This window comes from Carcharhinus amblyrhynchos, chromosome 30, assembly GCF_965287045.1.
Source record: "Carcharhinus amblyrhynchos chromosome 30, sCarAmb.v2.hapA, whole genome shotgun sequence".
Taxonomy (NCBI): domain Eukaryota; kingdom Metazoa; phylum Chordata; class Chondrichthyes; order Carcharhiniformes; family Carcharhinidae; genus Carcharhinus; species Carcharhinus amblyrhynchos.
The window spans coordinates 4,110,243-4,125,726 of record NC_137353.1 but is presented as its reverse complement, the minus strand read 5'-3'; the positions used below and the strand labels follow the sequence as shown (position 1 = coordinate 4,125,726).

Here is a 15,484-nt window from a genome sequence, read left to right as displayed (position 1 = left end):
AATTCAAGTCCAATACAAGACCTTGACTTGACTTTGCGTGACTGGCAAGTACCCAAGCCAGTCCCCAGCGGCCATGTCTATAGGTGCTGGAGGCACATAGGTCACATACCTCCCTCCTAAATAAGGGGTCACGGTGCTCTTATATCTGGTACACAGTGTGACTAGAAAGTCTCTTTCATCCTGGAGATGACCTACATCCTGTTTATTCACTTGTCAGGGTTGCAGCCTGTTTGTCTCTGTCTTTAAGGGCGGTGGATAGAGGAGAGCCGGTGGATGTGGTATTTCTGGATTTTCAGAAGGCGTTTGATAAGGTACCTCACAAGAGGTTATTACAGAAGGTCAGGGGGCATGGAGTTGGGGGTAGGGTGTTAGCGTGGATAGAGGATTGGTTGTCAAATAGGAGGCAGAGAGTGGGGGTCAATGGGTGCTATTCGGATTGGCGGATGGTGACTAGTGGAGTGCCCCAGGGGTCGGTGCTGGGGCCTCAGCTATTTACCATTTATATAGATGATCTGGAGGAGGGAACCGAGTGTAGGGTGACGAAATTTGCTGATGACACCAAGATTGGGGGAACGGCAAATTGTGCGGAGGGTGTGGAGAGTCTACAGAAGGATCTAGATAGGCTGGGCGAATGGGCCAGGAACTGGCAAATGGAATTTAATGTTGGCAAGTGTGAGGTGGTCCACTTTGGTAGGAATAATGGTAGGAAGGATTATTACTTACGTGGCGAAAAACTGCAGCAGGCGACGGTGCAGAGGGACCTCGGGGTCCTTGTGCATGAGTCGCAAAAACCCAGCTTGCAGGTGCAGCAGGTGGTCAGGAAGGCGAATGGGATGCTGGCCTTCATAGCGAGGGGGATTGAATATAAAAGTAGGGAGGTCTTGCTGCAGCTGTATAGGGCATTGGTGAGGCCGCAGCTGGAGTACTGTGTGCAGTTTTGGGCGCCGCACCTGCGCAAAGATATTTTGGCCCTGGAGGGAGTGCAGAGGAGGTTTACTAGGCTGATACCGGAGTTGAGGGGGTTGAGCTATGACGAGAGGCTGAATAAACTAGGCTTGTACTCGTTAGAGTTTAGAAGAATGAGGGGAGATCTCATTGAGACATATAAGATGATGAATGGGATGGATAGGATAGAGGTGGAGAGACTCTTCCCGCTCAGAAAGGATAGTAGGACTAGGGTGCACAGCCTCAAGATAAAGGGGGGGCGGTTTAGAATGGAGTTGAGGAGGAACTTCTTCACTCAAAGGGTGGTGAATCTCTGGAATTCTCTGCCCGTTGAAGTGGTGGAGGCTGCCTCGCTAAATATTTTTAAGAAGCGGGTTGATGGGTTTTTGATAAGAGAGGGGATTAAGGGTTATGGGGAGAGGGCGGGAAAGTGGAACTGAGCAGCGACAGATCAGCCATGATCTTATTGAATGGCGGGGCAGGCTCGAAGGGCCAGATGGCCTACTCCTGCTCCTATTTCTTATGTTCTTATGTTCTTAAACTGCAGCTTGTCGTTTTAGTTCTTGCACAATTGTCCCAGAGTGCTTTACAAATCGCCATTTTCGATGGCCCGTTTAGCCACACCAGTCATAAGAAAAAAAATCTCTCAACCTCAGCACTCCTGACACGAATCGCTTCCTCTCTGCTTTGCTCCAGTCAAACAATGATTAAGATCTGATGTATTTTTTTCTTCTATTTTAAATGCTGGATTTCTTTTAATTAAGAAGCTGGATAAGATTCTATATTACATTATAATATTTTGTAAAGTATTAATACTTTATGCTTGGGGGGAAAGTTTCTTGTGACTTGTGATTATGTGTATTTTACTTCACACATGTATAGACACAAGCAGAGCTGTTTCAGTATGTCCGAATGACAATTGAAGAATATGATGGAGAGGAGTTGATAGTTGAGAGTGGTAGCAGAAGGGGAGAGAGGAAGAGGTGTCATTGAGAGACATGACTTGTCATTGTTAACTCCTGTGAGATCATATTAAGCAACAATTTGTATTGTGTAACTTTGGCCAATTCAGCAGGTGATTCTAAGGGCAGCCGAACCGTCAGTCGTGGCAGAGTCTGGAAATTAAAATCAAAGTTTTAATGTCCAAATCTTAAGCTATTGCTTTGAAATGGATTGGTCAGATTCCATTTGCAATACTGTGTTCAATTCTAATTACTGCAAAAGATATTCTTACTTTGGGAGATAGAGAAATTAATTGCAAAGATAATCTGAAATGGAATAACTGCAGCTCAGAGTGAAAAGTGTCTGGTTCGGAGAAGATCTGAATGGGGTATGTGTAGAATAGTGAGAACTGAATTTGACACTGATGTCAGGGAGATCATTTTAAAATTCACTGAAGGGAGTTCACCGGGGTGGTGAAAGAAACTGATTTAATGGTTTGAGTCCGTATAACTCTTCAGTGTTAAATAATATCAGAAACAACTTACATTTACATAGCTATAGAGCAACCAAAGTACCATGTTTTATTAGTACATTCCATGAGTTATTATACATTGGAAGGCCATTATCCTGCCTGGAACCTGGATAGATGAACAGTCAACATTGTGTGAGGAGGAATGGTGAGGAAAATAATCGATTCGAATGATGAAAAGAGTTTTTTGTTGATGTGGAAAAGGAATGCAGTGAACTCAAAAGTCAGATCATAGGAAATGGGAGTGGGAGCAAGTCATTCTGCTCATTGAGCCTTTGAATAATAAGGGTGGAAACCTGATCAGGGCCAGCATGGCAGGCTGGGTGCATCATGATGGGCACAAAACCTATTTTTCTGCTAGCGCCAGATTCTCTGAGCCAACATGATTCCCACCAGGGAGCTAGCAGGCCTGAAATATACTCCAATTAGTGTTTCCATATCCTACCATTCAAATTTTGATTTTATTTTCTGTGTAAATATAAAGCTATTATCAGTAAAAGTAAAAATGTTAAATTCTGCAGATTCCTTTCAGAAATTTATTTACATTATTCTTATATTATCAGGAACTAGAAGAATAATGAAACAGGTAAGAATCCATTATATTCCAAGACCTGTTTCATTGCCAATGATATAGAATTGTTTTTCTTTCATGCAATGTGCCTGTTGTTGACAAGGTCAGCATTTTTATTGTCCATCCATAATTGCCCTGTTGGAGTAAAATCAAAATTAAAAGATACAAGATGGTTACCTGGCACAAAATGGACTTTGGGAAAAGACATTAAGATGTACTGACTTGGACACAGACATTGCACAACAAAGAGAAAGCCTGTTAGTGTCTGCATTGCTGCAGGAAATAGATCTGACCTTGAGGCACCTTAGCTTGAGATAAAACAGAACCAAAACAATGAGTTTCGATAACGAGATCAGCCATTGATGGGGGGCATAAATATATCTACTCTATGTACAACGATATGATAACTGCCAACGTCCATCTACTGTATGTATAATGTGCTAACTGTCGATGTCCGTACTTGTCTATTATTTGTAAAAGTATAAAAGATGCTCAACTGCCATTTTAAAGTTGAGAAGGTGACTGCGTGCGCTGTAGAGAGCTCAGCGATTCTCCCAAAGCTTTGTCTGATAAAACTGCAAGTTGAATCTTTAGATCTGACTCCAAGTAGTGATTTTCCCACAACATCCTAGAGAATGTGGTGGTGCACCGTCGCCTTAAACTGTAGGTGTAGGTGCACCTACAGTGCTGATAGAAAGTGAGTTCTAGAACGTTGACCCAGCAACAATGAAAGAATGGAAATATAATTCCAAATCAGGATGGTGCATGGCTTGGAAGTGGTGGTGTTCCATGCAGTTGCTGCTCTTGTTCTTCTAAATAGTAGAGGCTGTGGGTTTGGAAGGTGTTGTTGAAGGGACCTTGGTGCAGTGACTGTTATAGATGAAACATATTACTGCTGCTCTGTTGGAGGGAGTGTTGAAGGGGTATGGATGGGGTACCAAACAAGTGGATTGCTTTGTCCTGGATGGTGTCAAGCCTCTTGAGTGTTGTTGGAGCCACGCTCATCCAAGCAACTTACCTCTGACTTCTGCCTTATAGCCCATGATCTGACTAAAGGCAGAGCAGACTCAAGGGGCTGAATGACCTACTCCTTGCTTGTATGTTCATAAGATAATGGGCAGAATGTTCTCCTCCCACCAGTGGCAAGCGTTGTGGTAACAAAATTTGGAGTAATTTCAAAAGTCAGCTTGGAATTTTGTTCTCCTGATTTTGGTGGTGGGCTAAAGGCTTTGCTGCTGACCTATGATTGGATCCTCAATTGCATCTTATGAATACTCATTAAAAGGCAAGCCAGAATCACATCTCCCCTCCAAATTAGTGTATAGAATGATGTGCAGGGAATTGTTGCTGAACAGAATGGTGCACAGGGCATTTGGTCCTAGGTGTCATTGTCATGAGAGTTAACGAGCACAGTAACATTGATTGGAGGCTTCTAGATTTGGAAGGTTGGTAAATGTGGAGTCATTGAGGATATTGTATGGCCTCATGGGGTGGGTCTCTGAAAGTGAGGGTGCAGGAGGGCTGAGAAAGAGATGGGTCAGATCAACAAATGGCATGGGGACATCAACATGGAAGGGAATGTGAGGATATCAGGGCTATCAAAATGCACAGTGGTAGGTCAGAGGAAACAGCAGGGAGGATGAATCACTGCCCACCCACCATGAGATTTGACAAGCTGCTCACTGATGCAGAATTAGTGAGCTGAAGAGCAGAAGATTGGGTGCAAAAACCTGCCCCGATGCTCAGCGGGAAGCACGGAAATTTTCCGATCGCTACCGCATTTCCATCTCCAAAACTGAAAATTCCACCCGACATCTCCAACAGTGATTAGGGAATGCTGCACTGAGGTAGTCTTGATATTTGTGCTGGAACTTTCTGACTTGGATCTGAGTGTCTCACTAACAAATCCCCTACAATACTCCTTTTACACCTATGACTGTGTAGCCAAACTCCCCTCCCGTTCGATTTTCAAGTTTGCTGACCACCATGGTGGGTCAGATCTCAAACACTGATGAGATAGAGTACAGGAGTGAGATAGAAAATCTGATGAATGGGTGCAATAATAATAATATCTTCCTCAATGTCAACAATGTGAAGGAGATTGTCATTGACTTCAGGAAGCATAGAGGAGAACATGCCTCTGTCTACATTAACGGGAATGAAGTAAAAAGGGTCAGAGCTTTAAGTTCTTAGGTGTCCAGGTCACCAACAACCTGTCCTGGTCCCCCCATGCCGACACTAGTTAAAGCTCACCAATGCCTCCACGTTCTCAGAAGACTAAGGAAATTTGGCATGTCAGCTAAGACACTCACCAACTTTTACAGATGCACCATAGAAAGCATTCTTTCTGGTTGTGTCACAGCTTGGTATGGGCTCCTGCTCTGCCCATGACCGCAAGGAACTACAAAAGGTCGTGAATGTAGCCCAATCCATTAGGCAAACCAGCCTCCCATCCATTGACTCTGTTCACACTTCCCGCTGTCTTGGCAAAGCAGCCAACATAATAAGGACCCCACGTACCCTGGACATTCTCTCTTCCACCTTCTTCTGTCAGGAAAAAGATACAAAAGTCTGAGGTCGTGAACCAACTGACTCAAGAACAGCTTCTTCGCCTCCTGCTGTCAGACTTTTGAATAGTCTTACCTTGCATTAAGTTGATATTTCTCTACACCCTAGCTATGACTGTAACACTAAATTCTGCATTCTCTTGTTTCCTTCTCTATGAACAGTATGCTTCACCTGTAAAGTGTGCAAGAAACAATACTTATGTTAATACATATGACAATAAATCAAATCAAAATCAAAGCCACAGCTGACAAATCCATCATTTGTTTGGAGTTTCCATCTCATTCACTGCTAAACAATTGAATCTCTTAATAAACTGTGGAAACTTCTAATTTAATTATGCTGCTATTTTAAACAAATTGTTGTAGTATTGGATTGTCAGGGGGCAGGTTTACTTAAATTAATTATTTTCTTGCCGTAATAGAGATAACAACACGATGTCACCAACCTAGCAACACGAGAGACATTCCTTGCTTATACCTAGTCACAACTATCTGTCTCAGATAACCAGTCACTCACTATCTGTTCAGTTAGCCTTTTAAATTCATGCACATTTAAATGGTTAGAAAAATTCACAAATCAAACTGTCTTTTTTCTTCAAAGCCACCAGTTAGAATTCAGAAACTGCCGCCAACAGTTAAAATGCTTAAACTTGTTTTTACTTTTCCAGTGGTCATGATTTATCAACATGCCAATTTTTATACCTAGGATGTTCCATTTACACAAAATGTACTTTTAATTCAGAACTGATTTGGAATTTAAAATATTCAAATAAACTCAGTAATTTGAAAAATTGATTGTAAACTAATAGTAATTGTTTATGTGCTTATAAAATACAATTGATTACCAAGTACAAAGGTGTTTTAGTTACAAAAATATTATAACAGTTACATAATTGTCCAGATCCTGTTGAATAATTATTCTATAGGTTTTGCTGACCATCTATGTGTAAAAAATCTTCATTCTTTCAGTGATAATAATCAATCTGCACCTTCTTTTAATTGTCAGCACTGAGCCTACAGAGCAACGTAAACTAGAACAAAGAACAAAGAACAAAAACGGCCCGGGAAACAGGCCCTTCGGCCCAATGGGCCCGTGCCGCCATCTCAACATTACCAGTCCCCCCTCCACCCATGACCCTTATCTATTGTTTATGGCATTCCACATTGAGGGAAACTAATTTAGGGACAATTTATTACCTCCAATCAGCACATCTTTGGGGTGTGGGAGGAAACCGGAGCGCCCGGAGAAAACCCACGCAAGCATGGGGAGAATGTGCAAACTCCCACAGACACCGGCCCAAATCCATGTGTCTGCACAGCAATCAGTGATAGTCACTGAACTGTCGTGTTGCCCAGCATCTGGTCCAGTTTAAGCGCACACTAACGACATGAAGCACTAGGCTACTCTCAAACATTCAACAGCAGCCCCAGTACGACCCATCGCGTGTATGCCCCTCGGACAACAAGGCGGACTGACTTAAAACCAGTGAATTAAAAGAGAAAAACATTAGTATCGTACCACATCCTTTTACATTACCAGGGACGTCCCAATGCTAATGAACCTTATTTAAAACAATCTCCTATATCCTCCCATCTCCAACCCACTCATGTGCCTGTCTAAGTTACTCTTAAACAACTCCAGCGTACCTGCCTCCACCACCTTGCTTGTCAGAGCATTCCATACCCCCACTACCCTCTGTGTGAAAAACCTCCCTCTAATATCTGTGTTATACCTCTCCCCCCTCACCCTAAGCCCGTGTCCTCTCGTACTGTGTGTCTCTAACAAAGGAAATAGCTTACCTCTGTTTATCTATACCCTTCATAATCTTATATACCTCTATTACATCCCCCCTCAGTCGCTGTCTTTCAAGGGAAAACAGCCCCAATTTGCTCAATCTTTCCTCATAACCCAGTCCTTCCATACCAGGCAACATCCTGGTAAACCTCCTCTGCACTCTCTCCAGGGTCTCCACGTCCTTCCGGTAGTAAGGCGACTAGAACTGGACGCAGTACTCCAAATGCGGCCTAACCAACGTTCTATACAACTGCAACATTAGACTCCAGCTCTTGTACTCTATACCCCTTCCTATAAAGGCTAACATACCATAGGCTTTCTTCACAACCTTCTCCACTTGTACTGCCACCTTCAAAGGCTTGTGCACTTGCACCCTAGGTCCCGCTGCGTTTCTATACTCTTTATAGGTTTACCCTTTATCATATAACTCCCCCCTAAATTATCACCTCACATTTATCAGGATTAAACTCCATTTGCCATATATCTGCCCAATATACCAGCCTATCTATATCTCGTTGTATTGCCAGACACTGCTCCTCACTGCCTGCCAATCCAGCCATCTTGGTGTCATCAGCAAATTTGCTGATCACACCACTTACTCCCTCTTCCAAGTCATTTATATACACTACAAAGAGAAGAGGTCCCAGTACTGAGCCCTGCGGCACACCACGAGTGATAGACCTCCAGCTAGAAAAGGACCCCTCCACTACTACTCTCTGCCTCCTCTTAGCAAGCCAGTTCTCAACCCATCTAGATACCTGGCCACGTATCCCATGAGCCTTAATCTTTGCAACCAACAGACCATGAGGGACTTTGTCAAACGCCTTACTGAAATCCATATAGACGACATCAACGGCTCGTCCTTCGTCGACCGTTTTTGTCACCTCCTCAAAAAATTCTACCAGATTTGTAAGGCAAGACTTCCCCTTTACAAAGCCATGCTGCGTATCCCTAATCAGATCGCAACGCTCTAAGTGCTCATACATCCTATCCCTAAGAATCCTCTCCATCAACTTGCCTACCACTGACGTCAAACTCACCGGCCTATAGTTACCCGGGTTATCCCTCCTACCCTTTTTAAACAACGGTACCACGTTCGCTATCCTCCAGTCCTCTGGGACCTCACCTGTGTCCAAAGAAGAGACAAAGATTTGCGTCAGAGGCCCAGCAATCTCATCCCTCACCTCTCTAAGCAGCCTAGGATAAATGCAATCGGGCCCTGGAGATTTATCAGTTTTAATGCTACCTAAAAGCCCTAACACTTCTTCCCTCGTAATGGATAGTTCCTTCAATTGGTCTACCGCTCCCTCGAAGACTGTACCAGACATCAAGCCCCTCTCCTTCGTGAATACTGACGCAAAGTATTCATTCAGGATCTCCCCCATTCCCTTGGACTCTAAGCACAATTCCCCTCGTCTGTCCCTGAGAGGACCGATTTTTCCCCTAGCCACCCTTTTGATCCTAACATAGGAGTAAAATGCCTTCGGATTTTCCTTAATCCTACCTGTCAAAGCCATCTCATGCCCCCTTTTTGCCCTCCCAACTCCCCTTTTGAGATCCCTCCTACTCTCTCTGTATTCCTCCACTGCTCTCTCCGTTCCCAGTTGCTTAGGCCTAACATACACCTCTCGTTTCTTCCTGACCAGGTCCTCAATATCTCTAGTAATCCACAGCTCTCTAATCCTACCTTTCCCATCCTTCCTCCTAACTGGCACATGCCTTTCCTGTACTCATTTCAGCTTTCCCTTGAAAGACTCCCATATGCCTAACGTGGACTTGCCCTCCAACAGCCTATCCCAGTTTGTATCCCTAAGCTCCTGCCTAATCCGGCTGTATCTAGCCTTCCCCCAATTTAGCACCCTCCCCTTAGGACAGCACTCATCTTTCCTTTCCTTTCTCATTTAAGATGCCCCTTTGACTAAGCTATTGGTCATCTGCCCTGTAGAAGGGGGTTCTGAATTAATGAACAGACAAACTTTTTTAATTTGAGCAACAGCTGGGAAGGAAAGAGTTAAGATGATTTTGACCTAATGAAATAATGTTAACAGTTTGCTCATATGCGAATGCTAAACACAACTAAAATTGAATAAGAGACGATTATAATGTTAAGTATGTGTGTGAACATATATACATATATATAAATATATATATAAAATAATATATATTAAGATATCGAACTTAATTCAAGTATATTTGTTCGCCTCAGTCAAATTGCAAACTTTGCAAAGACTGGAAGTTCAAGAGTTCAACGGCAAAAGCCGTTTAATCAACAGGAGAACAATGAAGTTTCAAACTCAGGACAAATGCTGAAATATTTAATGGAACATTTAATGTCAAAGTGAAAGGCCCTATTGTCTGGGTATAAGAATGTGTCTGTCTGCAGGGCCCTGGATCGATACAGTCAGTTGTCTTGGCAAAGTGCCACTGGGAAAGGTATTCGGATAATAGAGAGACATAGCAACAAGGAAGTTAACTATGCCAGGGGATGGATATCCAGTTTTTGGGTTAGCAAATGAAAGATCATTAAATCAAGCTGTGTTTTGCAATTGGCTGAAACGAAACATTAATCTTGGTTGTGGAAGGCCTTCAGATAGTCAACTAGCTCTGAGTCAGTGCTAAAGACTCCTCCCAAATCTATTACAAATTGTACTCTTCCGATATCTAAGGTAGTCCTTCTGATTAACTTAGACTTGATTTCATTGCACATTATCACATCAGTCCAAAGAACGATAGATACCTCAGCCAATTGCAAAACACAGTTTGACTTAAGGATCTTTCATTTGCTAATCCAAAAACCGGATATTCACCCCCTGGCATGGTTAACTTCCTTGTTGCTATGATTCTCTATCATCCGAATACTTTTCCCAGTGGCACTTTGCCAGACAACTGACTATTGTTCCAGGGCCCTGTGGACAGATACGTTCTTACACCCAGACAATAGGGCCTTTCACTTTGACATTAAATGTTCCATTAGATGTTTCAGCATTTGTCTTGAGTTTGAAACTTCTTTGTGCTCCTGCTGACTAAATGGTTTTTGCCACTGAACTCTTGAACTTCTGTAGTCTCTGCAAAGTTCGCAATTTGAGGCAAACAATATATTTGAATTAAGTTCAATATACTAATATGTTATTTCACATATAAATAGATAGATACTTAACCTAAAAATCATTTCTATTCAATTTTAATTGTGTCTTCTACGTTTAAATCTTTTAGTTACGTCTTGAATTAAGACTTCTTGCCTTTGCTAGTTAAGTTTTTAAGAGAATCGGCCCAATGACAGAGAAACCCCCACTACATGCCCTATTATCTCCTGTAACCCAGTGTCATATTGTGTTTTATAAAGATGCTGTATTGCGCTTTGAGACATGTTATTACATTAAAAGTGTTTAAACAGTATGTTTTTATAGAGGAAAATGGACAAGAAGTAAAATCTAACCAAGTGCATGTCAATTCACTTCTCGTTACAGACTTGTTTAATCCTCTTATTGGTTCTTAACCTACAAATCATAGTCTGCTGTGGCCCAGCTGAGTATTTGAATGACGGAGAGTGCTGCTCAATGTGTTCACCAGGTAAATGGTGGCCGCTATTTTAAATGATCATCTCCACACAAACACCATCATTATCTTTAACTTTTCAAAGTGCACATTTTATGAACCATTTGGATAGAATCCTTGCAGTGCAGAAGGAGGCCATTCACCTATTGAACCTGCACTGAAAACAATCCCACCCAGGCCCTATCTCTGTAGCCCTACATATTTACCCTGCGAATCCCCCTGACATTAAGGGTCAATTTAGCTAATCCACCTAAACTGCACATTTTGAACTGTGGGAGGAAACCAGAGCACCCAGAGGGAACCCATACAGACATGGGGAGAACATGCAGACTCCACACAGATAGTCACCCAAGGCTGGAACTGAACCCGGTGGCAGTGCCACCCTGCTGCCCATAGTTTTAATTCCTATAAAATGCATCATGAATAAATGTTCCCTTATCAATGCCAGTTGCTTTATTGTGAGAGATGCATGGCTCCTGTTTCCTCTTCTCTTAATTAAGATTTTTGTTTAATTTTTCTGCAAATCATTTCAGTTTCTCAGAAGTATTCACATCACTAATTGTTTCAACATTGAAAGCTTTCAGTAACAGTTATATTTTTGATCATGTTTTCCAATGACACCTAACTAATATGAACAGTGGCACAGTTTTTAACACTGCTGCCTCACAGCGCCACGGACCTGGGTTTGATTTCCGGCTTGGGTCATTGTCTGTGTGGAGTCTGCACATTCTCTCCATGTCTGCATGGGTTCCCTCCAGGTGCTCCGGTTTCCTCCCCCAGTCTGAAAAGATGTGCTGGTTCGGTACATTGGCAATGCTAAATTCTCCCTCTGTGTATCTGAACAGGCATTGGGAGTGTGGCAACTAGAAGATTTTCAGAATAACTTCATTGCAGTGTCAATGTAAACCTACTTGTGACACTAATAAATAAACTAAGCTTCCGTATTTGTAAAATTGTTTTTAATGTAATCAGAACGAACTTTGAAATATTCATTTTCAGGTTTACTTATTTAAATCATAAATAAAACCACCCTGCCGAAAATTCTGAGGTTTCACATTTCAATGCCCTTGTTAACGTGGTGATTGCTCCATGTTTCCCAAAGAGCCGTTCACCTCACTGACAGCTGCCACATAGTTTTTGCAGTCCTTTGAGCAGAGAGTTTCTCTAATCAGGCATCTGATCCAGCACAGCGTGCCTTCTACAGGGCATGTGTGAGTAGGATTAAAAAAACAAGGCTCTTCAACCAATCAAATTGAATCCTCACTGAAGCACAGAGGGTTAAATTGGATAATCCCTGGAAAACAGCACAGGGACTGTGATACACAATTAAACCACACCTATATTTAAAAGGTAGGCAAAATGTCAAATCTGTGCCTATGCCTTCCTTTGGTTTCTGTGGGCAGTCAACATTCCCCACTGGGTTCACTGGAGATACAGACCAACAGGTAGGTCTATAACATTGGTATCTTGACTTTTTAAAATTAATTTTGGGACATGAGCTTTGTTGGTTGGTCAGCAATCATTGCCCATTCTCGTTGCCCTTGAGAAGGTGGTGGTGAGCTGTCCACAATGGCGTTGGAGAGGGAATTCCAGAATTTTGACCCAGTGACTGCAAAGGAAAGGCAATATACTTCACGTGACATTCCCATGTATCTACTGCCCTTGTCCTTCTAGATGCAAGTGGTTGTATGTTTGGAAGGCGACTGAATCTGTTAAAGGGGAAGGACGTTGTGCCTGCTGGTGATGCTGAGATCATTCTAAATATTGTGTTGTGAAGGAATCAATAATGGGTAGCAGCTGGAGAGAGCATGGACTAAGATTTTCAGATGCTGTGCTGGAGCTCTTGGTGGAAGAGATGAAAGAAAAATGTGAAGTTCTGTACTTTCCAGGCATGTGCTCAGAAGGCACTGACGAGGGAGAAGAGGTCAATGCCAAGAATCTAGTCCCAGGGACCTGGATGCAGTGAAGGAAAATGTTTAATAATCTCACACAAGTTATCTCCGTTAACAAATACATCTTCAAATGCCATAAGGATGCACACTAGTTCTACAGCAGAGGACTCAGCTGAGGACTTTATATAGACCAAGTTACAGATAAAGACTGATGGGTGTTCACAAGCGAAGTGCACGTGGTTCACTGGGAAACCCGCAGGAAAAACTTCCTTCAGTGTTAATGGAGAAGTGGAGTGGGATAGCTTGATCTTGGGATTGGACATAGCTCGGCACAACATCAAGGGCCAAAGGGCCTGTATTGTGCTGTACTGTTCTATGTTCTAAGTCCAACACCAACTCTCTGGAGTGTTGCAATGGAAGCTGACACTGTTACGGAAGAAACTGATTTTTTGCACAAGTCATTAAAAATCTGTAGATTATTGAGACAAATATGGAAAAGCACTTACTCCTGAATGCGGCAGCCCTAACTTTTCTGATTTTTTTGTTCACGGGATTTGGGCCTCACTGGCTTGGCCAGCATTTATTGCCCATCCTGAGGGTATTTAAGAGTCAATCATATTGCTGGAGTCACATGTAAGCCAGACTAGATAAGGATGACAGATTTCCTTCCCTAAAGGACATTAGTGAACCAGATGGGCTTTTATGACAATCAGTTCATAGTCGTCATTAGATTTATAACGCCAGATTTAAAAAAAATCTAATTCAATTTTCACCATCTACCATGGTGAGATTTGAACCCAGGCTCCCAAAACATTACTTGGGTCTTTGGATTACTAATTCAGTGACAAAACCACTGCTTCCCCCTGTGTGTTTAATGGTCAAGTATCAATGCCACAATTCTCCCAAAATAAATGTCAAATTCACAGGAAAACTGGTGCAAATCACACCAGTTTTTTTCAGTGTGACTTTGCACTTGAATCTTCCAAATTCTGTGCAATGTAGAGGTCACAATCGTGAATATAATTAAAAGCTCGGGCGGGGACTGACAGTTGCGCAGTGCTGCCAGTGTACAGTGGCCCCGATCGTCAGCCTGCAGTTTGCTGGCCAGCCCGGGACCTGCGCAGTGCTGCCTCTCCCACCCAACATCCCAGAGAGCCCCAATCTTCAGAACCCCCCACACCGTAGCAGTGACGATCCACCACACCACCCCCCTGCTAGGCAGATTTCTCCCTCCTCTTCCCGTGAAGGTGCCCCGATCACTGGCCTCCCTCCAGCCTGCCCGATCACCAGGCAGAGTGGCAGCAGGACACCCCCCCACCACACCCATGGATCACTCCCTTGGGATTGCCAGTGGGCAGTGCCTTGGTGCCCCCTGGGCATGGGCATTTTGCATCTTGGACAATGCCAGAGACATAGGCTGGCAGTCAGGGTGCCCATGCCCGGGTGGCACCCCCACCCCTCCTTTACTCTAGCAGGGTCTCCTGCTAGTCCCCTGAATGTGGAGAATTACTCTTAATCGCACTGGAGTGAAATATTCCTGATGGGGTGGGAGATGCTAGCGGGCCTGGAGAATTCAGTCCCGGTCCCACTAATCACAAAATAAAATTAAAAGCAGATGCAAAGTACTTGTCTTCTCGCCGGTTTCCAGACAGTGCCGGATTTCGGCGTTGGGAAATGCACGTGTGAATTGGCCGACAGGTGATTCTCCCAGCCTGCCGCACTAATTCAGGGCACAAAGCTAAAAAATTAGTGCGGTGGGATGGGAGAATCGCGCCCCCTCCTCCCCCCAAAACTTGCATCTTTACATGAGTAAGCTCCTTGATTACACTCTGAAATACCTGTGCCTCCTGAACTTCCGTTATTGCTGTCTAAAAATAATAAAGTTTCTCATGTCATTTCCAATTTTATTTTTTCTTAGCCTTTTGCAGCAGAATTCTTTCTGTCAACAGTTTTCCAGGAACATGAGAAGTTTTCTAATTCCATAACTGACTTGCCCATGTTTTATTTTCTTGCAGGCACCATAGTGTTCAAACATTGCACGAGAGATTTTGGTACAACATGTAAACCTTGTACAGATGGAGAATATATTGAACATCCGAATGGCTTAGAAAAATGTCTCAAATGTAAAGTTTGTGATCAAGGTAAATATCACAATCACATTTATTTCACTGTCGTGGAGGCTGACGTTTTAAAAATATTCAAGGTGCAGATTGTCAAAGTTCTGGGAGTCAAGGGTTACGGGGAACAGGCTGGAAAGTGGAGTTAAGGCCATGAGTCGTGTCTTATTGAATCATGGGACAGAATGACCTACTTTTGATCCTTTTCGTTTATGCTGTAATGAGTTTTGGAGATTGGGAGTGGAGTTTTACAGCCGCACTCATCCCAAAATCATAAATCCTGCCCGAGGTCAATGGACTTTTCCATGGTCCACTCCTCGCCTGCTCCACTTTCCCATGGAGGGTGGGTCGGGAATATTTGCCCCTCAGTGTTTTCTCAGGAACAGTGATAAAGCAGTTGTTGGTCAGAACTTATGCTCCCCCATTCCCCGATGGGTTCTGAATCAGGTGGGTGGAATTTCACTCATCCTGACCAAGACACGATTGCTGGAGACAGGGCTTTGGACAGGGAGCCTGTCCAAACCTGCCCAGCCTCAGTTTATAGGTTGACAAGTGTCTAATAACTCAGGGT

At 43.2% G+C, this 15,484-nt stretch overlaps 1 protein-coding gene across 1 annotated transcript in view; it reads left to right on the top strand.

The window, feature by feature from the left end:
• Positions 1–2,943: 2,943 nt before the first annotated feature.
• The window catches only part of LOC145360259 (tumor necrosis factor receptor superfamily member 5-like), a 33,994-nt gene continuing 21,453 nt past the window's right edge, over positions 2,944–15,484 (top strand). The window contains exons 1-3 of the mRNA XM_080215345.1: positions 2,944–3,002; positions 10,817–10,919; positions 14,812–14,937. Coding sequence (XP_080071471.1) covers positions 2,994–3,002; positions 10,817–10,919; positions 14,812–14,937 — 238 coding nt within the window. The 5' untranslated portion in view covers positions 2,944–2,993. The remainder of the gene's footprint in view (positions 3,003–10,816; positions 10,920–14,811; positions 14,938–15,484) is intronic.